The 20,593-nt window shown below is 42.0% G+C and overlaps 2 protein-coding genes across 4 annotated transcripts in view; both read left to right on the plus strand.

Moving 5' to 3' along the window:
- Nucleotides 1–1,978, plus strand: part of LOC127360580 (coiled-coil domain-containing protein 171) — a 12,863-nt gene extending 10,885 nt beyond the window's left edge. For both annotated transcript variants that reach the window (XM_051395004.1, XM_051395005.1), the window contains 6 exons: nt 1–153; nt 619–764; nt 855–909; nt 996–1,127; nt 1,213–1,365; nt 1,505–1,978. The exon at nt 1–153 is cut by the window's left edge and continues 27 nt beyond it. In XM_051395004.1, coding sequence (XP_051250964.1) covers nt 1–153; nt 619–764; nt 855–909; nt 996–1,127; nt 1,213–1,365; nt 1,505–1,750 — 885 coding nt within the window. In that variant the 3' untranslated portion in view covers nt 1,751–1,978. The remainder of the gene's footprint in view (nt 154–618; nt 765–854; nt 910–995; nt 1,128–1,212; nt 1,366–1,504) is intronic.
- A 12,057-nt stretch (nt 1,979–14,035) lies between these two features.
- Nucleotides 14,036–19,147, plus strand: LOC127360582 (zinc finger protein 436-like). Of its 2 annotated transcripts, none has more exons than XM_051395010.1 (6): nt 14,036–14,338; nt 14,929–15,019; nt 15,153–15,283; nt 15,368–15,603; nt 15,679–15,782; nt 15,927–19,147. In XM_051395010.1, the coding sequence occupies exons 1-6, from the start codon at nt 14,146–14,148 to the stop codon at nt 17,233–17,235; spliced, it is 2,064 nt and encodes a 687-aa protein (XP_051250970.1). In that variant the 5' UTR covers nt 14,036–14,145; the 3' UTR covers nt 17,236–19,147. The 2 variants fall into 2 exon arrangements, with proteins under 2 accessions (XP_051250970.1, XP_051250971.1); XM_051395011.1 differs by having other exon boundaries at nt 15,930–19,147.
- Nucleotides 19,148–20,593: the final 1,446 nt, after the last annotated feature.

The raw sequence follows: 20,593 nt of genomic DNA on the forward strand, positions 1-20,593 counted from the left end.
TGCGTGGAGCTCCGTCAGGCGCTGAGCAGGGAACAGGAAGCTCAGGCGCTCATCCAGGAACAGACCGACCAGCTGCACGCACTGCAGCTCCGAGTCAGCACACACACCACCGAGCTGACCGACACACAGCACACGCTGAGCCAGACCGCACAGGTAAACGCTTCAACTGAACCATTACTGTGTCATTTACAGATTATTCTTTCCAGAATATAGAGGGGGCTGGTTGAGAGTATTTCTGCATTCACATTAGGGAATTTACCAACTTTTACTTATAAATGTAAATTATATGAGAACATCAGTCTTATTATGTGCTGCTGATCAACGGTTCCCTCAAAAAATGTCTCAGCTTTGATGTCCATTGTGAATAAATTACCCTTAAATCCACTTTAAAAATCTGATCAGTCAGTCAAGCCTTACTTTTAAGTTGTCTGAACATCCACGAGATCTCTGCAAACAGGAGCTGCTAACAGATAATTCGGCTACTTTTAAAGGTCCTAATTTGCTAATTCGGGGGGTGGAGATGCCTGGTTTTGTCTGAAGGGGGCCCGCTGTGTCAGACTTTGAAAACCACTAATTTATAGCAACAGAGCAGAGCTATAACACGTCCTCTCTGTCTAGTCTCTGTCGGAGGCTCGACAGGAGGTGAGTCAGAAGGAGCGCTCGCTGAGGATTCTGGGTAAGCACCTGTCAGGGGTTCATAGGCAGAGAAAGCAGCTGGAGGAGAGACTGCAGCGAGTCGAGGACGAGCTGAGGGACGGCAAGAGGTAACACACACCTGCAGCCCCAAATACTCTCTAGAGCACCGAATCTGGAAATTATCCAAATGTTTATTTTATTATTCTGTCTCTTTCCAGACGTAAAGATTGGCTGATCAATAACATAAAGGCAGCAGAGACGAGCTACAAGGAGGTGAAGACACACACACACACACACACACACACACACACACATACACACACACACACACCTGGTAACACACACTGTGCCTTCTTTAGGTCAGAGAAAGTCTCATCCAATCACGTCGGTCCATGTCAGCTCAGCCCCGCCCCCTGCCGTTACCCAGGGAACACCTGGAGCTGAGTGGAGCAGAGAGCATCATGGGAGCTCCTGAGATGGCAGCGTGCCAGGTAACAAACAAGAGTCTGTCTCTCTTTCTGTCTGTCTCACCCTCTGTCTGGCTCTCTGTCTCACTCTCTGCCTGTCTGTCTGCAGGCTCTTCTCTCCGCTGTCTCTCAGCTCTATCAGACCTGCAGCTCCAGGATTGACTGGCTGGAGCAGGAAGTCTCCGCCCACCGCAGTCATGTGACCGCGCTGCGCAGCGAGCTGCAGGACGTCTGTCTCCGTGACAACCTGCTCTACGTCCCTGTGAGACGCTTCATTATTAATTTAATATTTAATCAATTCATTGATTACCTAATTGCCAGAAAATTAATAAACTTTTATGATCAAATCTTTTGTTTGGGAAATAAAAACTGAAATAAAATAGTTTCACTTTGTGTTTCAGGTGGCCGAGTTTCCCGAAACCTTTCCGTTCGCTGACGTGGAAACCTCTCGACCTGTTCCGCTCTCTGATTTGTCAAAAGAGCCGGCAGTCAGTTTAAGCCACGCCCCCTCTACGACAAACCCCGCCTCCTTTCAACCAAATCCCGCCCCCTCATCACCCTTCTCCAAACCCTGCAAGGCCAAGACGAAGGAGAAGAAAGTGGTGAGGAGGAACAGAGGAGGGAGGAGACAGACGGACACTTCGTGACACGTAGAATGTGAATATGAACACTTTTAGTTTTCATCGTGGAAACTCTTCAACACAGTCGTGAAAAGACGTCATCAGAAAACGTCGAGACAATCAGACACACAGCTGGTTGGTGACAACTGAAGGCCATATGGCCGTCAGTCTGTGTGTGTTTGTGTGTGAAGCAGAGCAGCAGCTGTTGCTGTATGTGTCGATATTAACCTTCAATAAAATATTTCTGCTCTTGAACTCTTGAAGTTTGTTTCTTTTTTTAAAGAAAAAAATATTCTAGTTTGGGTCTTCGGTTTGATTTAGAACTAGTGACGTTTGGTTACTGTCAAGTAATAAAATATATGTAACCTGCAGTCCTGGCATACAGTAGATACAGGGCAGAGGTCAGTTTGTGCTGTGAGTTGTCTTTTGTTCACCACATTCATATCAATGAGGACAGACTGAATATTATTATTAATAATAATAATTAAACTGCACTCAACAGTTTCAACACAAACAAACTGAACATTTAACCAACTACTACATTTTACTAGCTGTACCTATTAAACTGGACAACCTGTATGTTCTGTTAAAGAGTATAAACGGAGCCAAAGATAAAGGAAATGTAGAAATGTGCACGAACAAAGTGAGAAAAGTTTTTAACCAGAAGAAGAAGAACACGACAAACATTTTACTGCTGCTGCATCAGCAATGTGTGTGTGTGTGTGTGTGTGTGTCTTTGTCTCTGTGGATTTCTATTAATGTCTGAACGCAAAAATCGTCCTCACGCTCACACACCCTTAGGCTCTCTGTGTATGTGTGTGTGTTGAGACGTCTTTTACAAAGCGACTTAATCTGCTGTCACACACACACATTTGTGCTGATTCAGCCAAACAGGATTCTCCCTTTTCCTCCTTCAAACCACTTTTTTCTTTTTACTTTACACTGCCACATTAAAACCTACATTTCCACCAAAATTGTGTTCGTTTATTTGGGTTTTGGATGAGAAAACGTATTAACATTATTCTACAGTAACGATACTCTGTCTGTTGTAGTGGATCCATCTGCAGAATTAAGGTGTTGGAATCGACATATTTATGAGTATTTCATGTTGTCAGATGGATGAACATGTATAAGTGATTAACAGCTATAGCATTTATAAGATCTGAAAAAGGTATTTAATTAATATGCTGTGAACAAAGCAGCTCCTAGCTTTCAAAAAGCAAGCAATAAGTAGAGTTTACGTACCGGTTTTAGCAAGCAATAAGTAGAGTTTACGTACCGGTTTTAGCTCCGTACTCTTCCTGTTGCTAATAAATAATTCACATTATTAGCATGAAGAGGTCAACTGAACAGAACTAAACTGTGGCTGTGATAACTTACACTTTAAAGGAAAGCCACTGCCACTAGGTGTCACTTACACTTTAAAGGAAAGCCACTGCCACTAGGTGTCACCCACATCCCAGACTAACTTTCAGTACTGTAGATACAGGGCAGAGGTCTAAACTGTCTATTTGATTCAAATAATACTAAAATTAACTGACACTGAGAAAAAGATGACGTTGACAGAAACTGGTGTGGCTGGTGGAGAGTGGGAGCCATTAAAGCTCTTAATCTTTTTCTTCATTCGTTGACTCTGTCATTTGTTTTCCATTGAGCGGCTAGCCTAGCTTAGCATCATAGACACGACAGCTGACTCTGGTGTTTAGTCACACACAAACACAGAAATGACGTGTTTATTCAACAGGAGACGTCCAGTGTTGCGGTCAGAGTTTGTCCCGCTCTCAAACGACAGATTAAGTTTAATTCCTGATGAACCAGCAGCCCTCAGATTGTACATCCTGCTCTAAGTGACAAATCTGAAGGAGGCTGAGAAGTGATGAATTCCCTCTGAGGATAAAACATTTAATCCCAAAACAAAGAAAGCTCCAGCAGCCAGCGACACAACAGGATCACACACTTCTGCTGCCTCTGGCTCTGCATTTCAAATGACCACAACACAACATGAAGTGCTCACAGGGTCAAAGACTGATATTAAATGCAGACGCTTACCACGCTATGATCATCAGAACTTACCCCAAACCCAAGCTACGATAAAGGCAGACCCACCAGTAGCTTGTTTGCAGTCATGATATTCTGATGAAATTCAGATCGAAAGGAAGTGAAAAACAGAAATTAAATATATATATATAAAATTAAATTAAACAGTATTACGAGAACTCCCAGTCTGTGAGCAGTTAGTGTTTAGCTAATAGCTACAAGTACATGTCCATCAGTAAACTCTGTAAATCCCTGAGAGTTGAGACAGAGAAGCTGCAGAATATCAGAGTAAAAACCAGAAAATACAACTATTGTAACTATGAAAGCTTTTATTTGGCAAAACAAAACAAACATTTGGAGAGTTTCTCAATGTGGTTTCAATGTAGAAAGTCACTTCCTGCCCTCCATCGGCGGTTCGTGCCGCAGGAAAGCACGAATGTGTGCGTGACAGAGCAGCAGTTACTGTATGAGTTAATATTAACCTTCAGTAAAATATTTCTGCTCTTGTACTGGGAAACTTTGACCAAAGAATAAAAATTTCTAGTTCAGTTTGACCTTTTTAACGCAGCATCCAGTTAGTGACGTTTGATTATCACCAGTAATAAGTAAGGTAGATACAGGGCAGAGATCAGTGCTATAGATACTGGGCAGAGGTCTTTTATGCAGTGCAGGTGTGTGTTTACATTTGCTACGATAGCTGGCTTTCAGCATTTGTGCATAAATATGATCTGAGGCTGTTCGCAGAGTACAAACAAATTGAGGTAAGAAAACATTGATTAATCTAGTTTTTGTGTGTTTGTGCGACAGCTATGTTTATCTGCATCTACAGCGTTTAGAAAAATGAAGCTAAAAGTTGAATATTTCCCTGTGAAATGTGGTGGAGGTAAAGCTCGTCTTATTCTGGAGCAAAACACTCGACTTTGACACCACAAGATGTCAAATAACAACTTAATCCCATGTTATCCGGTCAAACATTGAGCAGAATCCATCGTCACTTTGTTACATCTGAACTGTTAAAGCGACTCTAATCCTCTGCTCGCTCCTAAAATTATAACAGGATTAAACATTTGAAAGAGGCATCCTTTCATTGAATATCAGAGCAGTGCAGAGTGGTGGACACATTTTCTATCATCGTCCCTGTGATGACGATAGAAAAACTTGCTCTCCGAGTTGAAGCTCGTTAGAAAAAGAATAAAAAATAAAAGCCAAAGAAAACAAAAGTACAAAAAGAATGAATTAAAAAACGCTAGTGTCCTGTTTTTGTTCCGGATCCCCCTTATGAATATTCACCACAGATTTTAATTCAAAAACTTTATGTTTCATCTCAGCGAGTCCTTGTTCCTCCCTGCCTGCTGTCCTAGTTGTACCTGTGACAACAACACACACTTAAACACACACTTAAACACACACTTTTCCCAACAGCGACTACATCGGTGCCAAGTTGGACGCGCTACAAAGAGAAACCCTCACACACACACTCTCTCTCGGGTGGAGTAATGACACAGATATAAAGGGGGGCGGGATCACACACACAGTCAGAGGGGTGGGATAAGGGACTTTAAAGACGGGAGGATGGGAAGAGTGGGGGAGTAGAAACAGAGGACACACACACACACTCAAACAGTCGAACCATATGTGGGGGGACACACTCTAAAGAGTCCTAAAATGTCCTGTTAAATACATAATATCCAGCACACACACAGAGAGCCTTTAGTGTCATGTAAAATTCACCTCTGGAGCCCCCGAAGTTTGTGGCGACAAATGACAGAAAAGCGACAGAGAGGGAAAACCAGTTTTTAAAGGAAAGTTCTGCTTTTCTTTTTTTTTTTTTTTAGCTTATTATGAAAATAATAAAACGTCCAACAGACAGAAACACAAACCTGTAGTCAGGGTGAACTGGGAACGTTTGTCAAAGAGACGGGTAATTCTAGAAAATAACCAACTTTTAAAGTTCCAAATCAATTTATTTATTTTCAAAAGTACTGACCACTGACCTGTATCTATAGCAATGCAAAGGTTCAGAACTAGGTGGGCGAACCAGAACTGAGACAGTTTTATGTTGGTGGAAACGGCCTTTCTGGGATATTTCATGAAATTAGCTCCTATTATTGAATTCTCTGAACCTGAATGGAACCGGTTACCTGTAACAGGCCTATTTTAGTTGGTTCCCAGCTGGAACCAAAAAATAACAGGTATCCCTTGGCGACCAAAGTGGGCGTGTCATATTTTACAGGTCGTTGTGTTTCTTTGTTTGAGAACCAGAGGTAGCAACAAGGAACTGGCTCCAATACGTACGCCTAGTTTTAAATTGTCTGGAGCATTTTGACTAAAATAAATTGGTTCTGAACTCAAAAAGTTGGTTCCCATCTGGACCCAATGTGGGCATGTCATATTGTACAGGTCGTTGTGCAGCACCCTCAGTTGATGACGCATCCTTTAATAAAACATGGAAACATGGGTTGGGATGATGTTGAATGGAACCAGCTCAGGAACCAGAACCAACACTGAACTAAAAGGACCTGAATCCAGAAAGATCCAATGAGTCCAGATCTGTAAATTATATCACATCACATAAAAATAACAATGAATTCTGTCAAACATCCAGTTTGTAATCTTCTTACAGACAGTTTCTGTCCGTATACAAACACTTTCTGATGAAAGGTCGCCGGCTGCAGCGACGGCGTTCAACCATCGTAGATGTCGGAGTTTCCTCCTGCTGCTTTGTTGTTTTCGGTGCTGAACAAACAGCGTGACCTGGTTCAGTGAGGAGACCGAGCCAAGAACGCAGGACCAGGACTCTCAGTTAGGACATCGAGGAGGTGGTACTGCTGCTGCGTTTCAAACACGACCCCTCTGAGAGGTTCTGGTTGGGAAGTGTGTCAACAAACGGAGATCACACACACACACACACACACACACACACACACACACACACACACACACACACACACACACTAACAGAGTGTTATCGTCTGATATTCTAATTAGTACGACATCAAAACAGGAAAGAGGTCCACCAGCTCCCAGCAGACACAAAGCCTGTCCAACAGCCCTACCTTCATTGTGTGTGTGTGTGTGTGTGTGTGTGTGTGTGTGTGTGTGTGTGTGTGTGTGTGTGTATGTGTGTGTGTGATCGACAATATTAGAAACTTTTCAGGACGTTTTTGCTCCGAGGAAAAGAACTGTGAGTCTTTTTGACAACAGTTTTAAGATATGATACAATAAGTCAATATGATATCTACACAGGGGAATGAAGTGCAACGAGTAAAGGATTAGAATGAAATACAATAAAATAAAGTCTGAGATATATACATTATATACAGTAAAATAGAGTGTGATAGGTCTGTCAGTGTTTATCTGTACATGTGTAATGTTTCTGATGTATAATGACTTCAGTGAATCCTCGGCAGGAAAACTCGACAGAGGCACAAACATGTATTGGACATTATCCTTCATTTAACCTTGTGTGTGTGTTTTTGTGTGAGTGTGGCGGCCGGCCAGGTGCCCTACTGTCCCCCTGATTCAATCTGACCCTCGGGGGGGGGAACCGTCCACCCAGAGGGAAGCTGTTTCCCAGGGGACACGGAGGCTGATGGACACATCAAGGACAGCAACACAGCGAAGTGGCAGCATGAAGTTTTTACAACTTGACACACAAAAAGCATTTTTCCTGATACACAGTGATTGAGATAAGAAGTCTGATGAGTTGCTGCACAAAGAGGACTTAACGCCACTGACTGAACATTGTTGGAAACATTGAGATTGAACACTTGATGGCGTCACGTAGCGTTGCATCATTTTACGACAAAATGCTGTTTTTTGAGGAGTTGACATCAATCAGTACCGGGAAATGGAAGAGCGTCCTGATGAATGAATGCAGGTTTACATAGAAAATCAATAGGCCTTTCTCATTTCCCAGACTGTACATCCTCCTCCACTCTGGTGGGAGAGGAGAGACACAGAGGAGGGAGGAGGCGACAGTGTTCATAACAACTATTATATATTTACTTTTAATTCAATTCTCAATGTGGCAGAATGTGACCAATAAAGCTGCTGTTTCACTATAAATCTCAGTTTATTGCTCTATTGAATATGAAAATATTAGTTGTTTCTGTCATTTCAGGGAATATTCTGCACCAAACTCCCTTTAAGAAATATCACATTTTAATAATTCCTAACGTGTTCGTAACAACACGTAACTCTAGAAACACGAGCTAAAGGCCGTCATATGTCCACAGTCTGACTGTCAATACAGGATCAATATCATCCATAAAGATACAGTGTATACTGATCAATATCATCCATAAAGATACAGTGTATACTGATCAATATCATCCATAAAGATACAGTGTATACTGATCAATATCATCCATAAAGATACAGTGTATTCTGATCAATTATCAATAACACAAACTCTTTAACTTTTTTGGCCGTTACCATAGTAACCACCTGTATGAAGGTGAGACATGGTTAGAACAGATTTATGTGTGTCACGCTTTAATATGTCCTCCGACCTTCCTGTTGTTTGTGGTTCAAACTGGGACACACACACACACACACACACACTGTCATAATCTGGGGACAAAATCCAGAAGAGGAGAAGAAGAGGAGGGAAGACAGACGGTCGTCTCTCGTCCAATCAGATGTTGTTCAGCTCAGTCGGGGGGAGGAGTTACAGGATGGAGAGACTTAAAAAGAGAGAAATCAGTTTGAATACGAGAGTTTAACAGATTCTGTGAGCGACGAAATAAAACAGACAGAGACGAAGACGACGATGAAGAACAGAACAGAAGAAAAGGTTTTATTCAGGATTTAACGAACTCACAGGTCAGTTTGATTTTATATTAATAATAATATAAAAATATAATCAAAAAGGTTATCAATTACAAAACTTAAATAATTTAAATTCTGTACAAATATGTTTAAGTTTTAATATTTAAGCACAATTGTCACATTTAAATGTATTATGTTTTTATTTTACTTACTTTGATTGATGAGCTGCTGATATCTGATTCCAATAATCAATATTTTAACTGTCAATCGTTATAATTAAATTCATTTGTTTGGAAATGTGATAAAAATGTAATAAAAAGACATTTAAAAAAAATCTAAACCACTTTAACAGAATTGTTCTATTAATATAAACATATATGATAAAAGTATGAAAATACAAGAAATATAAAATATAAGAATATAAAACATTAAAGATATTTTATCTGCAAGATGAAAAATAATAAATAATAATTGAGTCAAATATTTTATGCGTTTGTTTGTTGGCATCACTTTGTTTATATAAACAAACAACCACTAATAACTAAAATAAATAAATAAAAGTAACAAATGTTTGAATCTTAATGAGGTTTCAGTGTTTAATTAATTAATTATATTGTAAATAATTAACATTAGTACATTTAAAAAACTTTTTATGTGAAAGAAGAAATTACAGATTATCTGAGTTTGATCACAAAGATCCATAAAAAGTAATCAGATTACAATTAAGAGGAGATTCAGTTTTATTTGACTGATCAGAAAACTGAACTCATGTTTTTGTTCTGACAGCAGACGGAGAGGATGAGGACGACTCCAGACACCGACGAGGTACAGATATTATTTATATTATATATTATGTATTATACATTATTTAGATTATATATTATATATAATATAAGTTTATATAAAATATAATATAAATAATATATATTATATAAGTGTGTGTGTCCTTTAAAGGCGACGTTATTAACGAGTGGGAATCCTCGGTTTCTGTTTGTAAACACATGTTTTGGTTGAGCGAGTAAGAGAATGAATGAAGAGACAGAGCGATGGTTACGTTCACAACCTTGGTTACTAAAAACAGTTAATTATTCATAACTTAAAGTCTTAATATAATTTAAAGGGTGAGTTGTACAGTTGCTATTAACGGGGGAAATGATCTACAACATGTTTACTTCTGATTTAAAGACATTTTAATATGAGACCTTATGGAGACTCACTGCTGGGGCCTCTAGTAGCCCTTAGAGGAACTGCAGCCACGAACTCTGTAAAATAAATAATAACAATTAATAAAGTACAGGCAGCACCTGTAGAGGATCGTAAGAGATGATTTATGTTTTCATTATATTTGAACTCTTTTATAAAATGAACACATGAACAGTGTTTATCTGCTCTACCAGTCCATCAGGTGTTCAGTGTCCGGCTGCAGCTGCGTGAGCTTCAAACCAGAAAGTGTCCAACTCAGGTCATGTGATCGCTGTGGACACAGCTGGGTGGTACACGGTAAGACGCACGCGCACACACACACACACACACACACACACACACTGCAGATGTGTTTAGTCGCTACGGTGACATGAAGTCAGGTGTCGCTGTCATCACATCACCACGAACATCTGGAGGGAACATCTGCACGCGCCACACACACACACACACACACACACACACTGACATCCTCTCCGTGTCTCTGATACACATCAGTTAACTTTTAACTTTGCTCTTTGTTTTATCAAGTTATATAATATGTGATATTCAGACGTTCTTTATTAAACTTAAGTAAATGTTAACAGTGAGCCGTACGACGAGATGTCGGTATAATTCGTTCTCTTCCTCTCCAGCTTTGGAGAAGCTCCATTTTCAGGCCCAGCAACCGTCCAGCTGCGGCCCAGTGGAGGTGGCCCTTCCTGGGCTGGTGTTCGACCTGAGCTCCCTGGTCCTTTACGGAACTCAGGCCATTCCAGTTCGGCTAAAGATTCTTCTGGACCGCCTCTACAGCGTCCTAACTCCAGAACAGGTACCAGGAACGTTTATTATATTGTCTATTATCTACGATTGATGTGTAACAGATTACTTTCTTTCTCCTTCAGGTCAGCCACATTCTGCACACTCTGGGCTGGAGTTTGGGGGATTACGTTAGAGGATACATGCTGCAGGTAACGTATCAACATAAGCTTTATTTATAATGATATATATCGGCTATGATCCCACATCAGCTCCCTCTGAGGTTCATTTCTCTCCAGTTCCCCAGTGGGAAGGTGTTGGACCGCTGGTTGACGGTGACGACCGAAGAAGAACTGCTCATCCTCAAACAGTTCCTTCGCTTTGGCGAGACACGCCCCATCGTGGAGTTGATGACGCTCCAGTGTCTGGCGGCTGTCGGTCGCCTCTCTGATCCAGAACCGAACCAAAAGAGCTGCCAGTCAAACTTCGACGCGTTCATCGAGCATAACGGAGGAGCGTTGAGGAGCACGAGAGGAGATTCACGTTTAGTCGCCGGCGTCTGTCGTTTTAAGAAAAAGATTCCTGCTGAACACAACGACACCGTCCACCAGTCTCTGCTTCTGCCTTTCCACTTTCCCTGTTTGGTTCCTCCCACTAGGGTAGTTAAATTACTTTCTGTCCAAACCTTCTTTGTTCCACAACCAGCAAAATTTCTTATCACCTCCTCTTTGTTCTTTCATCAGGATCCCTGTAAGGTAACACAATGTCTACAGAAGCTCAGCGCAAACAAACAGTCCGACAGACTCAGGCAGGAACGAAGTCGACAAGACAACGAATGTGAACCGACTTTAAAAATCAAAGCAGACCCTGACAAGCCGAACCCAGCGCAGTCGATATGGCATCAGGACAAGGAGGTTGACCTTCACGGGGGCGTGGCGAAACAGGAGTACACCTCCTCGCTCTCTCCTTCCTTAAACTCCTCACTGATCGCTTCTTCTTCCTCACGTCATCCGTCCGTTTCCTCCTCTCCTCAGAAGATGTCTCAGAAGATTCAAAGCTCCTCCTCCTACTCTCTGAATCCTCTCCCATCCTTCTCCTCCTCCTTCCTCTGTCCTCTTCCTACCTCCTCTTCCTTTTCTTCCTCCCTCCACCCTCTCCCCTCGTCCCTCTGCTCCCTCCCCTCTCTTTCACCTGCCGGAGGTCGGAAAGGGCGGGTCTGCTGTGGCGTTTGTGGGAAAAGCTTCTACGACAAAGGTAATAAAGTTTCTGTCTCCAGTTCAAATCTTTTGTCTTGAGTCTCCAGAGAGTTTAACTTTAGGTACAGGGAGCGTGGTAGCTCACCTGGTAGAGACTGGTAGTCCTTACCTTGACAATCTACAGCCGTCCGGTCAAATAAAGGCATATAAATCAAATAAAAACTTTAGGTCCTGTGCTGATCTTGTATTTTGGAGTTCCACAGGGCTCAATTCAAGGTCCTCTACTGATCTGCAGACATTAAACTAAATAATTTTACTAGTTGTGACGTGTTTGTCAGAAAGGAATCTCCTTCTGTTTGTGTAGGGACGCTGAAGATCCACTACAACGCCGTCCACCTGAAGATCAAACACCGCTGCACGGTGGCGGGCTGCACCATGGTCTTCAGCTCGCTGCGCAGCCGCAACCGACACAGCGCCAACCCGAACCCACGGCTGCACACCGGCGGCGGCGGCGGCAGAGACGCGCACAGAAACACAAACACCGAAACGCCGACACACAAAGACAAAAGTGCTCGCAAACACGACGCTCACCCGCGTACGAGCAGAGAGATCAGCGGGTCGATGTGGCAACAGGACGCACACACACAAGTACGCGTTCACGCCCTGAGGAACGGGTTAAACCTCCAACATGGCTGCCGGGACAACACGCCCCCTCAAGCCGACTCCCCTCCTCCTTCTCCTCAATCTTTGCCCCAAAACACCAACCAGATCTTCAGCCTGAGTGGATCCAGCTACAGATCCAACATGGCCCCGCCTCCTCCTCTCCTCCCAGCTCGCAGTGCTCCCCCGCCGGGCTCCCCTCCCTCCCTCGTCCCCCTGGTCGTTCCTGCTGCGGTGGAGAAAACCGAACGCGGTCGACACCCGCGCACCGACCACGCTGCGCCCGCCCTCATCACCCCGGCAACCTGCAACTGTCAACCTGCATCACTCGACTGCGATGCCCCAACAGGAGAACGAGGAGGAGGAGCTCGCCACAGCCCGCCGACCAATCAGCAGCGGTGGCGGTGGGAGTCAGCAGACGCCACGCCAAAGAAGAAGCCGAGGAAGTCGAGCATGCCGGTGAAAATAGAAAGAGAGAAGGTGGAGGGAGCGAGGAACGAGGAAGAGGAGTGCTGAACTTTACAGTCAGGAATAAATGGACTCGAGGTCTGAGGTGACTTAAAATGGCCGCCGTCCAGGAGATTTCTTCTTCTTCGTTACTTATATAAATAAATGTGTCGATTGTAAATGATGAACTATTGATTTCTCTCTGCCTTGATGTATTTAACATTGGTTGCTCTGTGCAGCGGCGCCCTCTTGTGTTTGTCGTCTGTCGTTGCAATAATTGAATAAAAACTGCTCTCACACGTTTTAATGTTTATAAACTTTATACGGAGTTCTTCCATCACAACGAGGACGGTTAACAACAGTTTAAGGTTAGTTTCTGATCAATAAAACATTTCTATAACTTCTGTTGCTCTGGGAGAAATAGAAATATGACTTTTATTTTTTATCTAATTTTATCTTTATTTTATTAAGTTTTTTGTTATATTATTATATAAATTGTTTATTTTAATTAAAGTAAATTAAAGTAAATGAGCAGCTGTCATATATAAAAATATACAGTCAAATATAAATATGTATAGGCCACAAATGTTTTTACATATAAAAATGGATTAATCTGTAATAAGATAAAGTATTTATTTGTATTATTATTACGAGCTATTTATTTATCTACCATTTTATTTAACAACAACAACAACATGTAGACAGTGAGACTATTGTGCAAAGGATTCTGGGATACATATGTTTGTGTATTTTTATGTAATTTTCCACCAAATAAATAATGTAAAATAACAGTGAAATTGTCACTTATGTTTATCTAATTTTAGAACTGTATTTAGACAATTAGACTTTAATTTTAATAGTTTAATGTATTAAATAAAAAGTGATAAGTTTGCAAATATATTTTAACTTTTTTTAAATAAATTGTAATTTTATGATTATTTACAGTCACAGATTTTTCACATTATTTTACATTAGATTAGTAAATTCAAAGGATGTGTTTGTGATTTTAATAATATTTTTATGCATTTAAAAAAATACAGAAAATCTGCAAAATAATTATATTTAAAACTGAAAACTTTATAACATTTTAAAATTTGAATTATTTTATAATAACTTTGTTGTGTTTTTTTGTAAATCAAATAAAAAATAAGTTACTAAACACTTACACATTACACATTAAATTATAAAATAAATACACAAGTATAACTATTGCAGAGGAAAGGGAACCACTGTCTCAGGTTTCCACACGGACGACGTTTATGCGCGCACCACAACCGGAAACGCGTTCCGCTGGTAAACAATAAAAAGAGTGAATACGTGTTTCCATAAATAAATGAAGAGTGTGTGTGTGTGTGTTGAAGTTTGAGTACAATGTCTAAAGGAGACCTCCTGCGGGGCTTTGTGACGGAGACTCTCGCCGCCGCCTCCCGGGAGATTTTAGCGGCTGTGGACAGAATCGTATCCGGGTATGAGGAGGAGGCTTCGGGCTTCAGGCAGGAGATCGAGCGGCAGAGGAGACAGCTGGAGGTTCTCCCGCAGCCTCGGGTCGCACTCAGCACAGCAGGTTGCTTCATTCATCCAGGGGCATGCCGAGCCCCATTAACATATCTTCTTATTTAACTTTTACCGGGTTGTCCAGAAATGTTCATACATTAATTCACAAAACCTCAGATGTTCCTGTAGTCAGAATGATTTGTTCTTTAATTCGGCGCTATTTTAATTGACCCACGAGCACAACATTTAGCCTTTAACCCTAATGGTAAATGGTTAATGGACCTGCACTTGCATAGCGCCTTTCTCGTCTTTCGACCACTCAAAGCGCTTTTGCACTACAATGTACAACTGTATAGCAGCTTTATGTGAGCCGAAATTACAGTTAGACACCAGTGATGTTTATAGCCATGTTGATTCACGTTTTCCTCACATTTATATTTTAACTCTGGGTGAGAGAAATTTAAATAGCTGATTTTGTTAAGGGAGTCTGGCACATGCGCTCTCCATACAGTCGTTAACAACAAATCATATTTTAGAGGCACAACATGTATTATTAATAATAATAATAATAATAATAATAAGTATATCTGTTTATGTATGAATTTCTGCTTGTTGAAATTTTCAAAATAAAAGCCCCTACATTCACTCAATGTTTTCCAGGTGTAAAGCGCAGCACTGCTGAGGAAGAGGAGGGTGAAGATGAGGCGTCCTCTGAGCGCCCAGAGAACCAGGAAGACTCGACTAATCAGAGGTAGCATCACTCAGTCTATATGAGATTGTGGTTGGCTTTTTAGCATAGATTAGCTTAGCACGTAGCATATCTAAATACAGGAAAGGAGGAAGTTGACGGGCCAATTAACCTGCAGCCAGTCTTCCTCTTTCAGGTCTTTCCCCCCCAGGGGCCAGTATAAGAAGAGGAAACCTGGCAGACCTCAGATCCGTGAACCACAGAACCATGTAGATCTCAGGCTCCGGATCCTGGAGGACTCTCAGACCGACGTCCTCTCAAACAGTGGTGAGTAAATATCTTCTGTACACACACACACCTGGTTTAAAAATCATCCAATCACGCGACCCTCATCGTTGAATTCTCTGTCAGTTCTAAGAAAATGTCCGCTGCTGAAGCTGAAGTGCCCTCGAGGCCTGCAGGAGGCAGACTTTATGGACTTGTTGAAGTCCACCTTCCCTCAGCTCTCCGCGGACGACAAACGTTTCGACATCTTAATGTCGGACAAGAGACGGAGATTACGGCCTCTCAAGGTGAAGGCGGTGACAGCGGAGGAGCTCCACAGGAACGTCAGCGTCACGGGGTCGACGCTCTACATCAGACTGAAGGTAGTTCCACAGATTCTCACTGGCGTCTCTCGCAGGTTTCTGAAAGCAGGCGTTCATTTTTGTTTATTTTTCCAGACACGAGAGGAACGTTGGGCCGGCAGGGAAGAGATTCATCAGACAGAAGACTCTCCCGCCGCCGCCGCCGCCGCCGCCATGTTGACAAGTGGCGACCAAACTCGGTACGGTCACTGTAAAAGTTGAAACGTGCACTTATGTGGCCAAAAGTATGTGGACACATTACAGTTGACTTACAACTTGGTATCAGAAGTAATTGATTGTGTTTATACTGCTGACTGTATAATTAAAATATTTTTTTCCCACAGCAGCCCCGTTCAGGAAGTCGAAGGCAGCAGAGTCGGTGTCGTGTCCAACAGCTCGACATCACAACGTGACACTGAAACAGAGGAAGCTAAAGATGATGATGACGAGGAACCAGCAGCGGCCCGCTCTGCAGCGGAGAGTAAAGGTGGTAGTAGCGATGAACAGGAAGAAGAGGCGAGAGACAGCGAGGACGATTGGAAACCGGACAAGAGCAACGAGGAGCTGAAAGAACGAGACTCCAAACTGCAGCCGAGGAAACAAAAAGCCAGACGTTCCGGTAAGAACGGTGTCTTCGCTTTCTCCTGCAAAGTCTGCGGCGCTCTGCACGGATCAGAAGTGGAGTTTGTCAAACACGCCTGGAGTCACGCGGACGATCTGGGGCATCTTTGCAGCGTGTGCGGCGAGCTCCCAGAGTCCGAGGAGGCGTTGAAGGATCATCTTCAAAGTCGCCATAAAACTGACGACTGTCACATCTGCGGAGAGTCCTTCCTCAGCGTTCTCAGCCTCAACGAACACGTGGCAGCGCACTCAGGGGAGAGACCGTACGAATGTGACGCCTGCTGCGATACGTTTGCGTTGAAGGTGTCACTGCAGAATCACCAGAAACTCCACAAGGCCGGGAAGCTGCACAGATGTTACACGTGTTATGAAGTGTTTGAGCTGAAGGAACAGTTAAAGGTTCACTGCAGGACTCACAGCAACAAGAAGACGCACCTCTGCGGCATCTGCGGTAAATCCCTCAGCGATTACAGGTCGTTATCCCGCCACATGATGACCCACTCTGGGGAAAGACCTCACAGCTGTCAGGTTTGCGGGCGGCGTTTCAAACTCCCCGGGACGCTGAGACAACACGAGAAGATTCACGCAGACAGAGAGAGATCGTACCTCTGCGACGTTTGCTGCAAAATGTTCCTGACGAGCAAGCAGCTGCAGATCCACATGAGGACGCACACCAACGAGAAGCCGTACCACTGCGGCGAGTGCGGGAAGGGATTCACCACCAAGGGACCGCTGACCATTCACATGCGGGTCCACACCGGAGAGACGCCGTACCACTGCCCGGACTGCGGCTGGTCCTTCAAACGTAAGACTAACCTGGACGACCATGTGAGAGTCCACTCGGGGCAGAAGCCGTTTCTTTGCGGGATTTGTGGGAAAACGTGCGCTCGCAAAACGTACTTGACGGTCCACATGAGGACGCACAACGGGGAGAGACCGTACAAGTGCACCCTGTGTGACAAAGCGTTTACTCAGAGCCACTGTCTGAAAACACACATGAAGAGCCACTTGGTGGCAGAAACTGCGACGTGACACTGGACCAATTTCACATTTGGGGCCCAAAAAAGGCCAAAAGAATCATGTTGTTGGCGATACAAAAGTGTGTGTGTGTGTGTGTGTGTGTGTGTGTGTGGGTGGGTGGGTGGACAAAATGGCTCAACAGCGCCCCCCGAGGCACGTTTCATCCATATGTATGGAAATCGGGGCAGGATGTACAAAAAGTCTCTTGGACCCAAACCTAATAGGAAGTCGACCATTTTGAATTTATTGGTCAGTTTTGGAGATTTGCACGTATGTTAACAAACTCCTCGTAAGGAATTTATCGGACCGACGTGAAATTTGGTCAGTGCAATGTAAAGACTGTCCGCGGCTTGGCATCAAATTTCAACATTTCGCCATGAAACAGGAAGTTGTCGTTATGTCACTGCACTTTATTCAATCTCCACCAAACTTCACATGTCTGATAAGAGTCCCACCTTGAACACATCTACATGCCAATATTCAATTATACTCGTAGCGCCACTGACTGGAAACAGGAAGTATGTGTGGTCTACATGGCGTATGACAAAACCGGACTGTTCATCGCGAGCTTTAATTTTACTTTTTCTTCTTTAAAAAGAACTGTGAGTGTTTGAATTATTGTTTTATTCTATTTAATGTATTGTTTAATGTTAAGTTATATAAAGGCCCCTATTCACTGTGCTATGACAATCTTTTAAGTTAATTTCATCTCACACAGTTTTAAGGTCCTAGAGTCTAATTCAATATGCTGGAAGTTTAATTTTTGTTAATTGTGAAAAATATAACTTGTACCGATAAAGTCATCCATATTGGTTGGTTATTACATAGTGCACCATATTATTACATTTTCATCGTAAAAAAAAGTGAAACTCCTGCATTTTAATAACCACAAAATGGGGGGAAAGGTATTACAGAAAGCTTTTTATTCCAAATTTGGGTGTTATTACATATTGCTGTGTACATTTTTGGGATGCTACTACAATAAAACTACTCCGATAACACTTTACAGCAGCGTGACGAAGCCTGGAGACATTTAATTAGTTATAGTCATTGTTAGAACTGTATTGTTATTATTAAGTATTTTTATCGGTACTCAGCAAATACCCAAATGTAAGTACTCGTATTTGGTCTGGAAAAAAATTGGTATTGGTCCACTGCTACATAATAACTCAAATGTATTACATTTTGTTAAGTTATTACATAATTCAGTGTTATTACCTGTACCTGAAATGGGCCAGCACTTCTCATTATTGTCCATGTGTGATTGCTTAACACAGAGAAAACAATGCTGAAAATGTCTCTGTTCAAATAGAGAGAAAATGTGAATGAATTAGTCTTAAGGTTATGTTAAATTAGAGTACTGGCATCATTTTGGTCCAATTCAGGCACTGGTTATTACATAATGTGTAAAAATGTCATCATTTTAAGAAATTTCGTCACCAGGAGCAACTTTTTGTACTAGAAAGCTTCATGAATACGACCCCTGATCTCACTCAGCTCGATCACCTCCAAATGTGGTCCGACTGCAATGTGTTCTTCACTCATTTACAGATCCCTTATCAAAATCAGGTTTAAACATTTACTTTGCTCTCAGAAGCTGCTTCACACATGATTTATTGGTAATCAATGAACTCTGCAGTTATGAACCAATCACACAGTACAACAGGGACACACATTTGCATTTGGCACACAGTCAATCTGTTTTTATTTTCTAATTTGAATACACAGTAGCTACCACCTGTGAGTGCTTTGGGAAAAAACACCTCTGCTTTGCATTTTTCTTTGTAGTCTGTGCTCATACACATGAAACTGATGTATGACTAACACACCTTGTTACTTTTTAAACATCATTAAGAAGATCATCTTCAAAATGTCAAAATATCACAAACATTCACAATTAATAATAAATGAGCCTTTATGTGTCTATAGTCTACTACATGCTTTTATTGACACACTGAATTTAGCCTGGTTGAGAGATGCAGATGACTCACATTGCCTTCAACTTGGTTTCAGTCCTGGTTCATCCTGCGGTGGCTCTTTGTCCCACAATTTGAGAACCGCTGGTCTAGATCTAGATGGTGTCTGTTGACTGAATGTTGTGACTGATGGTCCTGAATCACACCTTCTTGCATTTAGTAATAGAGTGCTGCAAGGGTCTATTGTTGATCCATTACTATCTACTAGCGGTGTGAATCTCTCCTTTTTAAAGACAGTCGGATTTATCAGGCTACATGGGCTACAGTACGACTCTTTAAGCAGCAAAGCTTCAGTCAACCGATTCATAAGTTTAGTAATTCAACTTCTTTTGCGAGAAGTAACTGTAACTAATCACTGTTTTTCAGTAACTTGCCCAACACTGGACATAAATTATGTTATTCTTCCAAATCCATGCAGCGATGTCCATTTTTATGCAGATGACATAATTGTATATATCACTGCTTCTATTCCAAAGTATCCCTTCTCAATCATACTGATTTTAAGGTGGACTTTAGTCAGGTAGTGCTCCACACAGGTCAGGAGGTGAAACAGAGCCTTTCCGAGAGCGTTGACTGAGAAGACAGAGAGTCCTGCAGACATAATGCCTGGAAGATTGATGTAGCTGCCATAGAAATATAAGGTGAACCCAAAGACTTCATTCAGGTCCATGACGACGGAGTGATAGGTAAAGACGTCAGAGTGACTTGTTGCAGTCATGGAAATGGAGCGCTGTTTCCTCCACCATTGGAAACCCAGGTAGAGGATGAGGATGAAGACTGGGAGGGTGAGGATGTATATGATGGACAAGGCAGAGAAGACAAAAATGGTCGACCTGGAACCGAAGCATGTGTTCATGAGAGGATGGAGGGAGGAATTGGAGGAGGAGATGTGAGTGAAGGAAGAGTTGACTGACATGTTTGTATACATGGAGGCCTGAAGAGAAGAAGGAGAGGAAGAGAGACAGAATGTTAAAATCATGGAGAAAATAATCAGTCCCTCCAGGATTTTACTGGAAATTTAAAAAGAAAATTGCCAAAGAGCTTCCATCAACTAAAACTAGTGATGGAGGGTCTGGATCATTTGTTGACCTTTCCAGGTTAACTGAGTAATGTCTTCTTGTTAAGTTATGTAAGTTCAGAAACAAATTATACTCATCTTTATTAAAACACTTTTTACTTTTATAATGTGCCTCAAGGACTCAAGTTTAAATTCACTTAAATTTTAGCAACACTTATTTAGACAGTATAAAAAAAACACAGTTTAATGTTTAAGAACATAGAAGCACAGGAGAAGCACCCTGGAAATTAAATTATTGCACAATAACTAAACTCTAAATTACATCTTTAATTATTTATAAAGAACACCAAGCTCAGCAGAGTTTCTTTCTGATTGT

Source organism: Dicentrarchus labrax, unplaced genomic scaffold (assembly GCF_905237075.1).
Source record: "Dicentrarchus labrax unplaced genomic scaffold, dlabrax2021, whole genome shotgun sequence".
Taxonomy (NCBI): Eukaryota; Metazoa; Chordata; class Actinopteri; family Moronidae; genus Dicentrarchus; species Dicentrarchus labrax.

What these genes read in the sequence shown, in the direction of transcription:
- LOC127360582 (XM_051395010.1), top strand. Translation starts at nt 14,146, where the DNA reads ATGTCTAAAGGAGACCTCCTGCGGGGCTTTGTGACGGAGACTCTCGCC. An exon ending in CGACGTCCTCTCAAACAGTG is followed by an intron (nt 15,284 to 15,367) that starts GTGAGTAAATAT and finishes ATTCTCTGTCAG; the next exon opens with TTCTAAGAAAATGTCCGCTG. An exon ending in CGCTCTACATCAGACTGAAG is followed by an intron (nt 15,604 to 15,678) that starts GTAGTTCCACAG and finishes TTATTTTTCCAG; the next exon opens with ACACGAGAGGAACGTTGGGC.